The sequence below is a fragment of the Armigeres subalbatus genome, chromosome 3 (genome assembly GCF_024139115.2).
Source record: "Armigeres subalbatus isolate Guangzhou_Male chromosome 3, GZ_Asu_2, whole genome shotgun sequence".
NCBI classification, from domain to species: domain Eukaryota; kingdom Metazoa; phylum Arthropoda; class Insecta; order Diptera; family Culicidae; genus Armigeres; species Armigeres subalbatus.
Window position 1 is genome coordinate 394031086 of NC_085141.1, and position 19531 is coordinate 394050616.

General features: G+C 40.5%; 1 protein-coding gene across 1 annotated transcript in view; it reads right to left on the reverse strand.

Moving 5' to 3' along the window:
• Nucleotides 1-243: 243 nt before the first annotated feature.
• LOC134226828 (uncharacterized) overlaps nucleotides 244-19531 on the reverse strand; it is a 181517-nt gene continuing 162229 nt past the window's right edge. Inside the window, exons 2-5 of the mRNA XM_062707850.1 lie at nucleotides 14014-14111; nucleotides 1385-1987; nucleotides 1200-1324; nucleotides 244-1116 (exon numbers count right to left, since the gene is read on the reverse strand). Of these exons, the coding sequence (XP_062563834.1) occupies nucleotides 726-1116; nucleotides 1200-1324; nucleotides 1385-1987; nucleotides 14014-14019 (1125 nt within the window). The 5' untranslated portion in view covers nucleotides 14020-14111 and the 3' untranslated portion in view covers nucleotides 244-725. The remainder of the gene's footprint in view (nucleotides 1117-1199; nucleotides 1325-1384; nucleotides 1988-14013; nucleotides 14112-19531) is intronic.

Here is a 19531-nt window from a genome sequence, read left to right on the forward strand (position 1 = left end):
TATCAATCGTCTCGGAAACTTCCAGTTTCATTGAAATTTTTGATTATTTGAGATATTGAAAATTTAAATTCTAGACAAACCCAGTAGAAATTTCAGAACCAACTAATCCCGTTTATGCATTCCTAACACGGACATCAGTTACGGACTGGAAGATCTGCATAGCATCAAGAATTTTTACCAATCGTTCCATTGTATTGTCCTATATTATTTTTTTTTAAATGTCGACGGTAACATATGGATAAAACTTTCTCTACTACGATATCTAAAACCTGCTTTAGAATTGGGAAACTAATAAATTTCCAATCTACGTCACCTCTTCCACTGTTCACCTGGTAGTAAGGCAACCGGGCGCATTGCCCAGAATCGGTTTTGAAACGTGGTTGTTGTTGTTGCTGCGATGTACCTTATGATGAAGTCAAATCGATCCGCGTTTGTTCTGATGCAAGGTTCGAAACAATCAATGCGATTGACTCTATTTTGCTCCGTTGTTCTTCGTCTTTGTTTATCCTACGTCATAAGAAAGAACGTGTACATGTTTTGATCGACTCTACAGGCGATCTTCATTGTCATTTTTAGTCTTCCACGGCCGTACACTAGTTATCAAGGTTAAATAGCTTCCTGACACCCGACACGATGGTTTTGTTGGCCACGTGGTGATATGAAGCGAGCGCCGTCGAAGCGGTTGTCGCCTGTATCGTGACTTCTGTCGGGGCCAGGAGCAAGCCTCACGTCCGTACGTATTTGTATACCACTAGAAACACCAGAAAGCTAACCATCACTAGAACACAGGCGGTGACCACTTTGGCGAACGTGTTCAGGCCGGACTCGTTCGGGTTGAGCGGTCGGGATGAACTTTCCTCGGTAGATGTGCGCCGTTTTGCAGCTAATCCGCGGGCAAGTGCCGGAAAGGCGAGCGACTGGGTAAAGGTGAGCTTGTGCAACGATTCGCTTAACGAGTAGGGACCTACCGAGCCTCGTGCCGCGGCTCGAAGCAATGCGTACTCCAGGTCTAGGGCGTCAAACAGCGACAGACGAGCGCTCATCGTTGAGGCTCTTCGGTGATCCAGGTCGAGATGATCTTTGTCACGTTCCGGACGGAGCCAGGGATCCGATGATCTAAAAAGGTATAAACATTAAAAGTTCCGTCGGCGATGAAAGAGTAGTTCTCTTAGTGTTGGATAAAAGAAGACAGAGGGTACCTTTGAGGATGCTGTCCAAGGGTGGCAATCGCTACTGACGTCAAGGAGGATGTCGTACTGGAACTGGCTGTGCAAAGGTGGTTCCCCGTTGTGCCATTGAATTCCGTATTGTCTTCTAGTGATGTCTGAAATCCCATGAATATGTAACTTGTCGGACTACTATTGAAAAATCAATTGAAGCTTACTTGGTCGGGTGACGTCAGTTGTCGCAGAGCCAGTATCCTTGCATGGTCCGGGTGCAGAAGTGACGTCGACGGCCGCCGGTTGCGATCCATGGAAGGCGTCGGTGAACCCACCGTAGGTGATGCACTTGGTGAAATGGCATTGGACACTACTAGGGGATGGCAAGGCATGGCGACCGGCGACGGAGATGCCTGAACTGAATCAATACCGGAGTCGCCTGCTTGCAGTTGATCAACGAAGAGGGAATTACGTCGCAAGTCACTATTACTGCTGCAGGATGCCACGGCATGTTGCAGCGAGGTTTGCAGTATTCCAGCATTGCAGCCAGCCTGCAGTTGGTCATCGACGGCCAACGGAAATACGAAACTCTGTCCATCGGCTTCCCCTCGGGGAGAGTCTTGGCTGGGCCAAACCTGCAACAATGGTAGCGAACATGCTGGCGGATGTCTAGCGGGACTGCTAATGTTATTTGTTTGCTGCTGGAAGGCCTTTCGTCCGAGTTTTGTAGGACTTTCGCAGCCGCCGGAGTCCTCCGACGATGTAGGTGGCTTGGTGGTGGTTCGCCAGAACTTTTTCAAACGCAGCTCGCGTCGTTTTTCCTGTTGCTGTAACGGGGAAGAGAGCAGATGAAACATTGATTAAAATAATGCACAGCATAGCGGTTGTATTCGTAAATTATTATATGGCTAGTATGAATAATATCATGGAATGCTATTATGCATAGAGAACTTTTTTAGAACAAGAACTTCATTATGGTATGAGGCATGTTATGTAGACTCCCCCTAACTACTAGCTCAAAAATGGGGAAGGGCCGTTTGGCCGAATGGCACTAGGCCGAAAGTTGTTTGGCCATTAGGCCGAAAGTCATTTGGCCAAAACGGTAATTTGGCTGAAAGGGTCGTTTGGCCGCAAGGATCGTATGGCCGAAAGGGTCATTTGGCGGAATAGGGTAATTTGGCCGAAAGGGTGATTTGTCCGAAAGGATCATTTGGGCGAAATGGTCGTTTGGCCGAAAGGGTCATTTGGCTGAAAGGGTCATTAGGCCGAAAGGGTAATATGGCCGTCTCAGTGAATCATCTCACTTCTCAATCCCCATTTCTCTCTTTTCGTTGTAAAAAGTGAGGAGCGCGAAGTGAGTAGTGAGACGCCTCAATTCTCACTTTTCATTTTTTTTTTCTCACTGTAGAAAGTGAGAAGCGCGAAGTGAATAGTGAGACGTCTCACTACTCACTTCGTGATTCTCATTTTTTACAGTGAGAAGTGAGAAATGAGGAGTGAGAAGTGAGACGTCTCACTTTTCACTCTTTATTTCTCATTTCTCACTGTAAAAAGTGAGTAGTGCGAAGTGGGTAGTGGGACGTCTGAACTATTCAGGCGGAAATATGCCTAATAGTTATTATCCCTTATACCTTATAGGATATTCGGACTAGATTCAACGACCTTATTTCTAAAGTTCATTATAAATAATGCATATGACTTTTCATATCAAGCTACTCTTGATTAAGTAATATACCTCGTAATATGTATACCTCCTCACCCACATTATGATCAACGCGTACCCTCTTGCGAGGATAAGAATTATGCATACCTTCCTAAATGCCAGACAGACGCCGCACCGCACCTTTCTCGTTAATTTAAATTAAGCTGAAGCCATAAAGTCTGCTATGCTCAGGCAGCACAAATAAGTATATGCTTCGCCCCAGCAAAACAATTAAATCTCAGTCAATATTGAGGTGACCACAACCCACTATCATCACCATCCTCTCCGTTCGCTTGTAGGTGTGTGGGAAAATGCTGTTCGGACAGTTCAAACAATTACCGTAGCTGACAATTTATTTGATTTGATTTTAATCACATTATACTGAACCGAAGCAACTTTCGTCGCACGTGTGCATTCAAATGAAGAGTGGCGTGCTACGTGTTATATGCGTACTACAAATGCGGATTGAATACCCATTTTGCTGCATTAAATTAAATTGAAGCATCTAAGTTTAATGACAGTTAGTTGGAAGGCTTACAGAAGAATAGGTGGCATATGAAAACAGCCAAAGGGCTCTGAAACGAAACTGTTTTTAGACATTCGAAATTAATACCAATGATAGTTTTGAAGCTGCATCTATACTATCTTCTAATAAATTGATTAAATTCTATGGAGCCATTAACATAGAATAAATACTTTTGTAGTTCATTCGTTGATTGTGAGTCTCAGGCGGAAGCACCATTCGGTTGCAGATAGGTACCTACAACTAATTTCGCAAAATTGATTAATTGTATAAATTTGATCAACAATAATGACTGTTATTCAGATCTGACTGGAAAGTCCCTCCAGATGCCTCCAGGAAAATGAAGCAAGTAGGTAAAGATTCTGCCAAAGACATCGTTCCGCCAATGGTGATGATGACGATCACTGCACAAGAGTAAATTTGCATAAAGTATGAAATTTAATTAATATTGAATATGTTTCTCTAGCGTACTCGAAATATTCATTCTTCTATACTGATGCAGAAGAAAGCAGGAAACTCCTGCTCGACCGGGGTTAGCTTGCAACACAGTACAGTAGCACTAGCGTGGTTCGAATAGAACAAACCCGAACCAAAAACCAGAACGGGTAATAGTAATGCTCCTCTACTCCCGAATTGCAGGCATGCAGTGTAGCAGCAGAGCTTATCCTTGAGGGTCGAATACATATCTATGCAATGCGAATGCCGTTCAATGGATATGCTCCATTCGTATTACCATTTGAAGGCAACCTGCTCGCAAGACTGCAGTCTATTATGAATGATTGCTTTCAATGGGCATTGGGCATCAATGACTGTTTTTGTATAACCTTCTTGCTCACAGCGTACTAAATGTATAAGGGTTCGAGGGGAGAAGGTGATCCTTTATTATTTTACGATTCATTGTTTGGAGTACCATATAAAAGTGATGGCTTTATAATTATTCCAACATGAATAAGCAATCAAAATGCATACAAATAAATTTCATGATTAGAAAATTAGAAAAAGGAAAGTCGTTATGAATTAAAATTTTGATCTTCAAAGATGGCATGAAATAAATTGTGTGGGGTTGGCAATTACCAAATTTCTGAATGATAATGTTAAAATGTCTGGACTGGATGAACTTGACAAATATTTAAAGTTTAGACAAAAAGAATACTACGGTCCTAAGTTGAAATTTAATAGCCCGTTGAAATTTATTTGGCATATGTTGAATAGACTTGAGGCAGTTTCAGCTATGACTATTTCCAAAGGTTTGGCTATCCACCGCAGGCCACTTCGAGTTATGGGGCTTGCCTAGGATGTGGCGGGCTCTGTTAAACCTCTATATAAAGCTACATGCATCCGCAATATCTTGGTAGCCAAATGGCGTCAGACGGCAGTAACAAGATCGACATAGGCGCACAGATCAAGAGGGCAAGGGCTGCCCATGCGAGTTCAATAAATATCTGAAAAAAAAACAGGCTTGAACGAACCCAAATAAGAATTTTCAACTCTAACGTGCTGCTAATCTGTGCTGTTATACTCTGGCGAAACATGATGTGTATCAGTGGAGAACACTCAACGGTTGCAGGTGTTCATTAACAGCCTGGTGGCTTCACAATTCGATTTCAAACACCTCTCGTTGTCACCAGAGCCCGATAGCAACAGAAATTCGGGATCGGAAGTTTGGCTGGGTCGACCACACCTTTCGTAGGGGCGGAATGGAACCCAGCGAGACATCGCAGCAGAGCCAGGCCCAGAGGCTCATGGCGGCAAAGTCTCAAAAAAGAAATAAAAGAAGTCGACCGAAATCTAACCTGGCAACAGGTTAAACCGATAACTGGATAGCTCAGGATGGTGATCTTTCAAGTCGGCCCTTTGCACCACCGGAGGTGCGCAGGACCCATAAGTAAGTAAGAAAACATCCGCCACAGTGACCATGTGCCGTTAAAAGCGCACTAGCCCAAGTACTGATGTTTGGTGGGACACTAAACAAACATGACAGGACGGCCGTTCGGCAAGAGAGGAGGTTTGCACAGGCTCAATAAGCCGCCTGTTAAACCGATACAACTCGATTCAATCGGCAACGACCTTGGTGACGAATAGAAGGCTACGATTGGATGCTTGGAACTTAGCGCAGAGATGTTTCCGGGGAAACTGACACGGTTGACACGAGTGGTACGATTTTCACGATATTCGTTCAGCTGGTTGGTTTCGTCGACGACATTGATGAAGGTGTATTAAGGAGCACAGTGGGCATAGTCGGCGATGGTTAAGCTATGGAACCTCCAACGCTGGATGACGAGCTGAAAACAGTAAAGCTGCTGGGAAGGACGAGATCCCGGTCGAGCTTCCCAAACATAGAAGTGAGCAGATGCATCAATCGTTCCACCACGTTATCGTTGATTTATTCCGTGAATACAACTTGAAGACTCGCCATCTGTTCATTGATCTCAAAGCAACGTACGATTCAGTGAAAAGAATTGAGCTGTGGCAGATAGTGTTCGAACCTGGTTTTCTGGCGAAATTGATAAAACTTTTTTTTGACGTAGAATTACGTCCTTCGGGAAGATAGGGTGGTCATTAAGGGCAGTTCAAATTTCAAAAATGTTCGAAAACTCCAACTCCCATATGTCTATTACCATCATTTTGATAATATAGGAGTCCTGGCAAAATTTCAGGCAATTCGGGGGCCATTTAGGGGTGGCGCGAAGTCAATTTATGTTTATATGGAAATTTGTATGGGAAAAACTTAAAATTTGTTCAAATCCCCCTACGACTGTCAAATCATGATGAATTCAAATAAACATCCCCAACTTCCATTTTTGGAATTAATTTGAGCTTAACCAGTGGGTAACACATTAATTTTGATTTATATTCCCACTGCTACGTTGAGGCTAATTACACCATTTTAGCCATTTATCTCATATTCACATGGTTAATAGAACCGTTCAATCCACTCATAACTAATGTGTTACCCGGAGGTCTCATTTATAAAGATTCCAAAAAGGGATGTTGAGGATATTTATTTGAATTCATCACGATTTGACAGTCGTAGGGAGACTTGAATAAATTTTACGTTATTCCCATACAAATTTCCATATAAACATAAATTGACTTCGCGCCACCTCTAAATGGCCACCGAATTGCCTGAAATTTTGCCAGGACTCCTATATTATCAAAATGATGCTAATAGACATATGGGAGTTGGATTTTTCGAACATTTTTGAAATTTGAACTGCCCTAGTGGTCATTCTGTATATTCAAATTTGAGACCGTTACGAAAAGTGGTCAGGAAGTATGGTCTAACAACTCAGCCGTCTTTCAACCGATTTTGGGATTAATCGATCGACGAACTTCTTAAGATTTTGCTCAACTATTGAAAACAATGGATTGAAGGCACTAAACTATTGTAAAACTGAACTTCGGCAAGCACAAATTTGGTGAACCAACCAATCCCGACGTGCATCGCAAACACAGACATCAAAATTGTGCAGCTCACGGGCTGGACTCTAATCCTCATTTCAATAAAGACATTAAGGGCCAATTTCTTCACCTCCGCTTAACTCTTAAGCGTTGCTTACCCATACGTTTAAACCTGGTTTAGGCACTAAGCGGAGGTGAAGAATTCGGCCCTAAGGAGAGCAAACACGAGGGCCGCACAGCAGCTGTCGCAAGATGACGCCGGTAGCAGCGGTCCCAGCGGAGAGAGCGATTTATTCATCGATTGTCCGTCGCCAACAGCAACAGCACACAAGGGAAGATCCATTAATTACGTAACACAAAAATTGGGCATTTTCAACCCCCCTCCCTCCTATGTCACATTGTTTGTATGAAACATCTGAAAATTTTGTATGGATCGTCACACTTTGACCAACCCCCCCTCCCCCTCAAAGCGGTACGTAACTTGTGGACGCTCCCCAAGAGAAATTTCAATGATTGGACCTTCGATTAATTGTTGTTAGGAGTGACTGTCAAAGCCGCATTGTGAAAAAAAATCGGTTCTTTTCAGAACAAAATGGCGTTGGTTGCGGTTCCGGGACATCTGTGGCGTACTGAAAATGTATTCTCAATGGTGGCGTGCAGAAAATCATTGAGTTACTTTCGGAGAGCAAGGTTCGGACTAACGTTTGGTTGCGTGTGTCATTAGAAATGCGCATTATGGATTGAATATCGATTATTTTCAGAATCTCCGTTTTACACAAGAAAAGGTAGAGACGAGACAATTTTCTTCATAATCACTTGATGTCGGTAGAAATTCTTTGTCGGTAGCAGCGCAAGCGCTGGGCGGAGGGAGACGCTCCAAAAGTTTATTCGCAGAGATGTCGTCTCAAATTTTCGAGTGGTTGGCGTTGGCGTCAGTTTCAGTCAAGTGAAATTTCTTGCTGTTTGTTATTGGAAAAGCGCATTATTGTTTCTTTTCAGAACCATCGTTGTATACGAGAGAAGGTTAAATCGAGATAATTGTTTTTCAATGTGTAAATCATAATTGCCATCGCCAAGGATGAAATTTTCTGTCGGTAACAGCGCAAGTGCTCGTCGCATGGATATCATCTATCGTGTTTCAGCGGTAAAACTTCGAGCGGATGACGTGGCATCAGTGGCAGTGAAGAGGAATTCGATGCCAATGCACCCGTGCAAAACCAGGGTCAATGCATTTTCTTCAAAGTGCAAATCATAATCGCCTGGCGTCGGTAGCAGCGAAAGCGCTCGTCAGAAGGAGAAGCTGTGAAAATGTATTCCCATGGATGGAGCCAATTGCGTTTCTGCGCAAATCATCGAGTGGTTGACGTTAGCGTCAGCAGCAATAAAGCGAATTTTTTTTCTAGATTCTAATTTTGTTCTTGTTGCTACTTGTGATTGGAAAGGTGCATTATTGAAAACAAAACAATTCTTATCAGAATCATCATTTTGCACAAGAGAAGGTGGGTAGGTTCGATTCCCGGTTTGTTTGTCGGTTCGGTTCGGTTTGTCAATAACACATTCCAGAGACTGAATTTCAAAATAGGTTGTATGGTGGACTTCTAGTGCGAAGGTTTTTCTACAACTTTGCCTAATGGTTTGATATTAGAATTCAACTAATAACGGATTTAGGGCGCTAGTTGCAGTAACTTAAACTAAATGATTGGAAATTTGTTATCATTAAGTCTAAGCTACTGAAATCATAGCTATAACTCCGTTACTAGTGGAAATCAAGCAACGAACCATTAAGCAGAGTTGTAGAGAAACTTGCACTAGAAGTCCACCATACAACACATTTTGAAATTCAGCTTCTGGAATGAGTTATTGACAAACTAGTAAATGATCGAACGTAAATTACTAAATGATCGATAACATCCTTGGCCTCATGATATACGAATGCAAAAATGGTAACTTGGTAATGGTAAGAAAAAGGTTGAGCCGAGAAAAATATTTTCCATAGAGTAATCGGTTGTCGATAGCAAATGACGCTGCAAAATGGAGTCCATCGCATTTCAACGATTAATCATCAAGTGGCAAATGTTGGCGTTAGTAACTGTCAAGTGAAATTTTCTGTCAAGATTCAGATTACGGTTTTGTTGCTGTTAGTAATTGGAGAAACACATTATTGGAAATAAATCGGTTCTTTTCGATGCTATAATTTTATTCAATAAAAAATTGATCCGAGGAAAATTTTCTTCAAAATGAAAACCATAATTACCTGACGACCGCAGTTCATCGCAACGATGGCATCGGTACCCGTCCCAGTTGCTTACCATCAGCCTTAGTTAACATATTGAAGTTTTAAAATTTGAATACTCTATACATTTTTCGTAATCCTACGTCCAATTGGCGGTCGTGTCTCGGATACAGCCTTCTATTTTTTTGTTTAATCGGGATTGTGTGAAATGCATATAGGGGAAGTGCACCGGTTTTGGCCAACTTAGTGCCTAATTTGGCCAACCCTGAAAAATACATATTTTTCCAAAACATTCCATCAGTTGAAAGCGTTGAATCGTGAGGGATATATCTCTTGTTGAAACTAATACAACCCTTGAGATTTGCTTTATTTTTGGGGTTATTCGCAAAATTGGCCAAATTAGGAATATGGTCAAAACCGGTACAGTTCCCCTATGAAGATTTTCAAATAAATTATTCAATTAGTATACGGACCTAAATTAAAAATGCATTTGGCCACTGATTTGGATGTGCTGTGCTTTAACTTTCATATATGTGTATTAGGGTGGCTCAAAAACACTTTTCAAATTTTTGATGGGCCGCCTCTCATTCAATTCTATTTGATGCCTGATGCTCTGGACAAAATTTCAGCCAAATCCGTCAACGTTTGGGCAGTGCTAAACTCGTTGGAAGTTTATATGAAAAAATGTATGCAGAAACATCCAAAACAGTGATTTGCAGTTGGACTGCACAATTTACGATCAAGACCCATGCTACTCATTCCGTTCCTGTAAAATAAAATACAGAATGTTATGTTGAAAACCGCGAGAAGATTAGAGTTTATTACGCAAAGATATAAGCATTTTACTGGAGTGTTGTAAGGGGGTGAATTTTATTTCTTTTCAAAGGTAGAAGAAACGAAATTTGCTCAAACACCACTGCAGAGGAATGCTAATAACTTAGCCGGGCAAACTCGAATCTTCTCGCGGTTTTCTGCATAACATTCTGTATTAAATTCTCCAAGATCTGATGTGTAGTCCAGCTGCAATTTACTGTTTTTGGATGTTTCTGCATACATTTTTCCATATAAACTTCCAACGAGTTTAGCACCGCCCAAACGTTGACCGATTTGGCTGAAATTTTGTCCAGAGCATCAGGGCATCAAATAGAACTGAATAAGAGGGCGGCCCATCACAAAAATTGAACAAAGTTTTTCCCATACTAATTTGAGCCACCCTAATGTGTATACTGACTCATACCAATTCAATCTTAGCCTTGTGATTGAAAAAGAATACAATTCATTCAATTCAATTCAATCAGAATAAACTTAACAACCGATGACATGCAATCCGTACTGTTGTCGTAAGGATTCGTAACTTAATTCTATTCATATGTGTATGGAAACGAAGTTTTCAGCCCGTTCGATAGAATCGTACCTAGCAATAGATTCTTAACTAATCTATTCTTCACTGTCCAGAAAACTTTTTCGATTATTCTCATTCCTCCACCAACGCCATGAATTATTCACTCATCGCTTACCGATAGCGAGAGTGCTAATGATGATTGAGTTTTAAAAAGCTCAATTACATCTCGAATGCTCGAATGCATAGAATGCATCATCTGTCGTCGACTATTATAGTTTGCACACTTCGTTTCAAAGTATTTCCGCATAGGGTAATATAACCTATTCTTGTGGTAATGTCGATTCTGCATGTAATGGCATTCAAGACAATTGTACATCTGTTAAATACTTTCAAACCAACTTTTTTTTTATTGATTTATGGTATATTTAACCCTAAATCTCCAAGTATGCTATCCAATAGACTTTTCAAATAACATCGCAACCTTGCGAAGGCCGACGGAGGTCCTTCGTAGCTTAGTTGGTTAAAGCACCAGTCTAGCGTACTGAAGGGTCATGGGTTCGAGTCCCATCGAAGGGAAAGTGGTTAGGGGAACTGGGGGTAGGACGCCCACGTTAAGGAAAATGCCATTTTTATCAATGAAAACCACCATTTCAGCCAGTTTTCATCAGCGCATACTGAAGAACAGCATATCTGCGACTGACTACCGATAACAGATATCTAATTGTCCATTTTATTGCACAGAAATTTGATTTTTAAAAAGCACCCGAAAAAAATGATTTTGAAACCATGCGGGGTGAGATGCGCCAGTGGATGGGTTAAAACGCGCATGTGCTTATCGTACTGATTTTCATTTTAATTGCCTACATTAAGGCAATTAACCGAATGTTTCAGCTGTTTCGGTCATACGAAATGAGCATGGGCGTAATGCCCCACACCGACCTCAGAAGTTTGAAGGCCCATAAAATCGTTTTAAAACCATTTTTGACGACGATTTCGTGTGGAACATAAAGAACACGAGTAAGCAGCATGGCTCATGGCTCAATTATTAATTTATCAATGTATAACAGCGACAGAAAGACTAAATTCCACCGAGCTAGAATTGCATCAAAACACACAAAAATCGTTTTTTCGCGTTTTCATGTATAACTAGAGAAAATCATGAAATATATGTATCCAATGGCAATATTTTTCATTGCTTTATCGTATAGACTATTGAAAATAATCAAAATGGGGATATTTAACCTTATTCAGGGGTGGCGCGTTTTAACCCTATGGGCGTGCTACCCCACTTCCCTACCTCCATTACATTTTCCAAATCAATATCTTCCACATAACGTACATATTCACATATAAGTTTTCACAAGATTGTAAATTAATGTCCAAGTCGGGTGGTTTAATCCCCGGAAATAGGCAATTAACTTTGATTGAAATGAAATACTTTCCGTTTTTTTGCGAACAAAATATCACAAGTCATTTGAAAAGCCGCTTGGTGCGGTTTGGCTGAACTCCGACCATATAGAATCTTTCTCAGTTATGAGAAACAAGCTCATTTGTCTTGCACTTATTTCATTATTATAGGGTGAATATGGAAGATAACTCTTTTGCTTGAAACGATTTTTATGCTATATGTCGAAAATTGATATCGCTGCTAACTAGCTTTCCAATTCCTAGGGGAGGGAAATTTTTTTTCTGAGACCCCCTAGTCCACCCTTATTTACGCCAATGCTAATGCCTTCCAGTTATTTGAATCGAATGGATCCGACTCAAACGAACTTTTTCCACTACACATTCCTGGAATCCATACCGCATCGCATGCTTCTACTCGGTAGGAAAAACGTATTATCGTATTTAAAAAAGCCATTCCACCTGATGAGTCAATTGGTGCGTAATTGGTGCGTTTAACACATTTTAATCCAGTTAAAACAAGTGGTGATTGCGGCTTGGCCCTTCGGGATATCTATCGCGGCAAATATTGAAACTGAGGAGGAAGTGAAATGAGAATGCTTCCAACACTTCGTAGTCATTTACCGATATTTGCAGCTATTTAGTTAATTAACCATCCATTCATTCGCTCACTGCGCCATAATCATCACCACATGCACAAGCGACATACCGACTGAACCAGATCACACACCGTGTGGTTTGGTTATGGCTCATTGTGGAATCCGACGCTAGAGTGCAGTTAAATTTATTTGATATTACACCCCACTACTAGAGGCAAACTAGCCACATTAGAGGACGAAAATAACGCTATCTGATCACTGGGCAGATGCAGAACTGCAGAGAATCTGATAGATGCAATTGAGCGCAATATAGGAACGGACTCATGAAAGTAAATGAACCGACAAGTAACGCAATTACTTGACAAGTTTCGGTCAGATGTGGTTTCCGCAGTATGCATCGATGAACATTGAAAACATAGCTGCTGGCTAGGAAACGTCGACAAATTGTGATTGTCAGTGGGAAGTACAGCTGCTAGGTAGAATTGTAAATTAGTTTCACGTTAGGGGGTGCCCCAGATTTTGTAACCATGGACTCTCGAAATCCTAAAACTTGTAACACAATTTTAGTAACATCAATTATGGGAATTGATCCATTGGCAAATGGCAAATGTAGATATGTTATACCTTCCCCTAACAGCACGCATATTCCACACATGTTACTTCAACTCATATGTGACCACACTCAGTCACAATCAAGTTGCTGTAAAATTATATATAAATACAATACTAAGAGGGCAGCAGGGACTATGACCAAAGGGCTTGACGATCTCTCCCCAGGCCATCTGCGAGTTGTGGTGCCTGCCTAGGATATGGTGTGGTTTGACAGTGGGCCCTGTTAAACTCTTAAGCACTCCAGAAGTGTTCTATGCACAGCTAGAGCAGACATACGATGAATACCCACTGCGGGATGTCAAAATCGTCATCGACGTCATGAACGCTCAGGTAGGCAGGGAGGTCATCGGACCGGATAGTCTGCATACCGTATCGAATGACAACAGCCAACGATGCTTACACTGTGCAGCCTTCGGAACTGCAGATCTTTAATCTCGATTTCAAGGACAGAAAGAATGACAGAAAATTTTAAAACGATATCTGATGAACTTTCAGCAGATGTAATGGATATAATTGAATGCGTAGGTAACGAAAAATCTTTTTAGTAGTTGTAGATCTCAAATCCCTAACTCAAGAATAGTTTTAATGACCCAGAATATCCCAGTACTACCTTGTGCTGTTTTTCTCATCTTCCATGACTCATGTATACTGCCGCTAACCGCAAGTCGAGCACATCTGTATATGGGGCTCCATATACAGATGTGCTCGACTTTCTGATTAACGGCAGTATACGTTTGAATACATTTCCAAACCTTGAATAACGAAAAGAGCTTTTATGCAGCTGTAGAAGTCTTGAACTAAAAGAGGGTTTGGATGCCCTAAGACGTCCAAGAAGGATGAAACATAGTTTGGATTATCACAGTAACTCTACTGATACGTTTAAATATAAATCTTATTTTGGAATAGTTCACTTTTTTATACCTTTATTTAGGTGGGAATAGTATGCCTAATATTTTATATTTCAGAACTTCACCGTGTCTTTGACGTTATTGTGCCTGAAAGGGTTAAGGTGATTAAATATGATGACATCTCTTACCTGCATCTTGTTGCTCTGCTTGCTGCCGCGTGCCTTCAATTGTTTTCATCCCCAATAGCTGTAGTATTATTGGTCAGCAATGATGAAACTGGATTAACCTGTTGAGGAAAGTAAAGAAATAAAACAAACAATTATGAAAAGCTCTCCTATCATCGGCAGCCATAATCGGATTTGAAAAACGCTTTATCATCACTATCATAATGTGTTCTTCAATGATCCCTATTGAATCGCTTCTTTCCACTTTATAAATCCCTATCTCGTATAATCTGTTTTGTGCTTGATAGCAGCCCCTTGCACTTCGAGTTCAAAAGCAGGAATATCAACTCCGATGTGGCATTTTCTCTTTTTTTTCTCACAAAGCTGACATCAGTTCTGAAAAGCTTGGTGTTTCTTTTGCAGCAGTTTATATTGATGATGTGCCTATCAACGTCTTACTTTTGTGAAGAGGAACCGACTAAGACTGCAGTACCCAACCGGTGTTATATTTTCAAACAATTCTTTTTAAGAACATACCAAAACCTCGATAAAATTGGCCATATGCAAAAATGTTAGATTCTTATACAAATATTGTATGAGACCATATGTCCAGTTCTAATACAGGTTTTGGTAGGTTGTTATCCTTTGATACCGACAGGGTACCCAGGTACCTTTTTCGTTTTCAAATGAAATTTGTTTAGGGTTTTAAACATCGCAGAAAATTGAAACTCCGTGCCATCTTCAAACTAAGCAAAATTTAGATTTGGATGATATTACAATGAAAATCCATTAAAGAGGAGGCTTGTGGAGGGGCTTCTGAATATTTTCACCCGGTAACGTACCAACAAGGAACTCGGGTATCCACTTTCTTGATATGACCATAACTTCGTCAGTTTTCAACCGATTTGGACGATTCCGTTTGCTATGGATTAAGAAATTCATCCTCTATCCGATCCATGTCACATAGGACCGATCCGGATTACCTGGTTACCGGAGTTCCGGATTTGCTAGACCATGTCTCAAAAATGGAGAAGTTGATCTTATAGAATCCAAATGATGATTTCTTGTATCCTGAGTTACCAGTTTCGCGAAAAATTCGTGGATGATGTCTTCCCAACTTATTAGGACCACGTGATCATATGGACTCGGAACGGACATCCTGGAATAGGTTCCGTGGGCCATATAGTGGCCGCAAATTCATTCCTGGCAATATGGGTATCAAAATTCTTGGAATTGTTCCGGAAACATGTTATTCATGTAGTTCAGACCATAGGATGGATATGAACCGGAACGGTCATTCTGGAACAGGTTCCCGGAGAGCCTGTAGGGACCAAAAACTTATTTAGAATAAACCCTAGCAATATGGGTATCAAAATTCTTGGAATTGCTCCGGAAACATATTTTCCATGTAGTTGAGACCATAGGATGGATATGAACCGGAACGGTCATTCTGGAACAGGTTCCCGGAGGGTCCGTAGTGGCCAAAAACTCATTTAGAATAAACCCTGGCAATATGGGTATCAAAATTCTTGGAATTGTTCCGGAAACATGTTATTCATGTAGTTCAGACCATAGGATGGATATGAACCGGAACGGTCATTCTGGAACAGGTTCCCGGAGGGCCCGTAGGGGCCAAAAACTCATTTAGAATAAACCCTAGCAATATGGGTATCAAAATTCTTGGAATTGTTCCGGAAACATATTTTCCATGTAGTTGAGACCATAGGATGGATATGAACCGGAACGGTCATTCTGGAACAGGTTCCCGGAGGGCCCGTAGGGGCCAAAAACTCATTTAGAATAAACCCTAGCAATATGGGTATCAAAATTCTTGGAATTGTTCTGGAAACATATAGTTACATCCAGGCTAAACATCGATCCATTGCCACATCAGCTATAAACATCCGGTCACCAAGGAATCTGCATCATCAGCAGTTCAATATTATAAAAGGTGCAATCGATTGACAACGCGTCCTCTTTTGTAATTCAGACGTCTAGGTGTTAAGTAGTATTCAATATATCAATCCGTTTAATAAATAAATGTCGCGTTAGTGTTTTTTAAAAGCCCGAACCGTTCCCCGTACATATTATTGGCGCAGCCGGTAGGATATCTGTGCCCGTGCGTGAAAAACAGTGTTTATTAGGATTCTTAAACCCTAGAGTAGGTCCGCGAGTAATTTTACTGTGCAGTGTCATCGAGGGTGTACTGGAGTTGAGGCCTCACCGCGCGACACGGACCACAGAAAACCGCGACCCCCCCACGACAGCAAAACAAGGTAAGTGAAATTTTTGTTCTATGGTGTACTTCGCGCGTTCTTAGAGAGACGTGAACAACTCATATGCAAGTTCCATTTACCAATCTGAAATTGAACCGTTCTGAGAGAGAGTTTACTTTCATCGTGATAAATCATAATTGAACAGTGTTTAATTTAGTTTATCACCGGGAAAGTGGCAGTTCTAAGAGAAGCTACCTCCCAAACAGAATTGGCAAAGTTCTAAGAGAATTGCTGTTCTGAGAAATCACACGAGTTCTAAGAGAACGTGTGTTTCTGCAAACAAATTTTACTAAAGTTTTAGTTAATGCCTAAGATTCCTAGCAAAGGCAAAAGTGCCTTGGAAATCACTAGGGCGTTACTGAAAAACAGGAACAAAAAGCGATCAGTTTCCGAATCAAGTAGTGAATCGGATAACGATTCGGTAGAATCAGCTGAATTTTCGCACGTTCCAATTCAAGGCCTTGATATATCATTAGGACAAATGAACATGGCCATGTCCAACGATAACCAAATTAACCCGCTCGAGTTGATTACTCAGCAACTTAGCGCTATGATGGATACAATCAACCGATTGGATGCCAAGCAAAGCGAACACGATGCCGCTATTCGCAATGTAACCGGAGTATCTCCTGGTGCTTCTTCGTCGTCAAGTGCGACACAACCCATAGTGCAACAACCTCTAAATCGGGGTGACTTAGACTATTTGTTTAAGATACCTGATCCAATAAAATCGTTGCCGGTTTTCGACGGCAACCGTAAACAGTTATCTGCCTGGCTGCAAACGGCAGAAAATACACTAAATCTTTTCAAACGACACGTGGATGACACTTTATTTCAAATGTACGTCACCGCGGTGACTAATAAAATTCAAGGGAAGGCAAAAGACATACTGTGTCTAGCCGGTAACCCAGTCGAATTCGATTCGATAAAAGATGTGTTGATAAATGCTCTGGGTGATCGACAGGAGCTTTCGACCTACAAATGCCAAATTTGGCAAAACAAAATGGTGGATGGTATATCTATTCAAAGATACTACCAGATAACCAAAGATATCATACAATGCATAAAAAATTTAGCTAAGCAAAAGCAAACTTATAAAGACAACTGGCAGGCTATAAACATGTTTATTGAGGAGGACGGCCTCGCTGCCTTCATAGCAGGTCTCAAAGAACCGTACTTCGGCTATGCACAAGCTGCAAGGCCTACGGATATAGAGGATGCTTATGCATTCCTTTGTAAATTTAAATCTAAAGAGTTGACCGCCTCATACATGACGGACACGAATAAGCATTCAAAACCATTTAAAAATAATTCGAAACCGCACCCACAAAATCACGGTACAGAGGGGAAAACGGAATACAAACCAAACAAATTTGAACGGAATACTGAACCAATGGACACAACCACGACACGGAGTCGACTAACTATGAACAAACACATAATTAACAACCATGAAATGATAGAAGAAGATAATTTGAATAATCGGCAATCAGATACTGAATCCGAAAATGAATTGCACTTAAATTTTCATTGGGTGCCTACAAATCAAAAACCAGTTTGAATTATCTACCCTATTTGAAATTAACACACCCTAGAACAAAACAGTTGTTGAATATTTTAATTGATTCAGGAGCGAATAAAAACATAATTGGACCAGAAATTTTAGAAAAAACCATTACCGTACCAGAAACAACAATTAAAAATATCAAAGGAAAAACTAATGTGAACCAGAAAGGAATTATTGACTTTTTCAATGGTGCTTTTAAACCTCTTCCATTTTACGTACTGAAATTTCATTATTTCTTTGATGGTTAACATTGGGTTGGTTAACATTGGGTCTGAAACACTCGCAAAACTGAAGTCTAATCTTTATTATGAAAAGGAAGCCATTACATTGTATTACAAACAATTCTCGTATTTAAAATTCTTCCCAGCCAAACAGCTTTACAGTCATTTCGTATCTATTCAGACAAATAACAACGGCGACTGGTTTGTCCCCACGTTTCAAAAACTTTGCAATGGAACATTTATTGAACCAGGACTCTATCGAGCTCAAAACTCTAGAAGCACAATAAAAATTTTGTCGACAAAACCTAAACTGAAAACCCTAGGAAAACTTTCCTTATCAGTCAACAACTTTGAAACACTGCAACCTGTACCGATTCCAAATGAAAGAACTATTTCAAAAGAAAACATCAAATCTAGATAAGAAGTGACCATCTATCTCCTCTGCAAATTTCAAAACTTTTAGCAGTTCTTCATGATAATCAAGCAACTATGTTGAAAGAAGGCGAACAACTTTCTGCAACAACTGCTTTGAAACATAAAATTATTACTTCAGATGATAACCCTATTTACACTAAAAGTTATAGATATCCACATCACTTCAAAAGATGTTGAAGAACAAATTCGAGAAATGTTAGATAATGGTATTATGGACCCAGCTCATAAAGAAAAAAAAGCTTTTCCAACAGACAAAGGACACTTCAAGTTTAACAGAATGCCTTTTGGTCTGAAAAACGCTCCTGCTACATTTCAGCGAGCGATGAATAATATTCTAGGGGATTATATAGGCTCCATTTGTTACGTCTATCTTGACGATATTGTTATTATTGGGTACAATTTGGAAAATCATTTACAGAACCTTTGTCTGGTTCTAAAACGCCTTTCCGATTTCAATTTGAAAATTCAACTTGGCAAACCGAGTTTCTCGGACATATTATATCCAGCGAGGGAGTGAAACCAAATCCCGAGAAGATAGAGAAAATTTTTAGCTGGCCGTTACCGAAAAATCAGAAAGAAATTAAGCAATTTCTAGGTCTAGCCGGTTACTATCGTCGATTTATTAAAGATTTTTCTAAGATAACCCGTCCAATGACGAAGTATCTTAAGAAAGAAGAATCAGTCGATTTACAGGATCAAAATTACATTCAAGCTTTTTCAACTCTGAAACAAATAATTTCAACAGACCAAGTGTTAGCATACCCGAATTTCGAGAAACCATTTATTTTAACGACAGACGCGTCCAATTACGCCGTTGGGGCTGTACTATCCCAGATTCAAGATTCAGTAGAAAGACCAATCGCGTTTGCTTCAAGAACCTTGAATGATGCCGAATCTAGATATGCTACAATAGAAAAGGAAGCTTTAGCTATAATTTGGGCTATCAACAAATTTAAAACTTATCTTCACGGTGTCAAGTTTACATTATTAACCGATCATAAACCCTTAACGTTTCTGAAAAACTCTTCCAAAAATGATAAAAT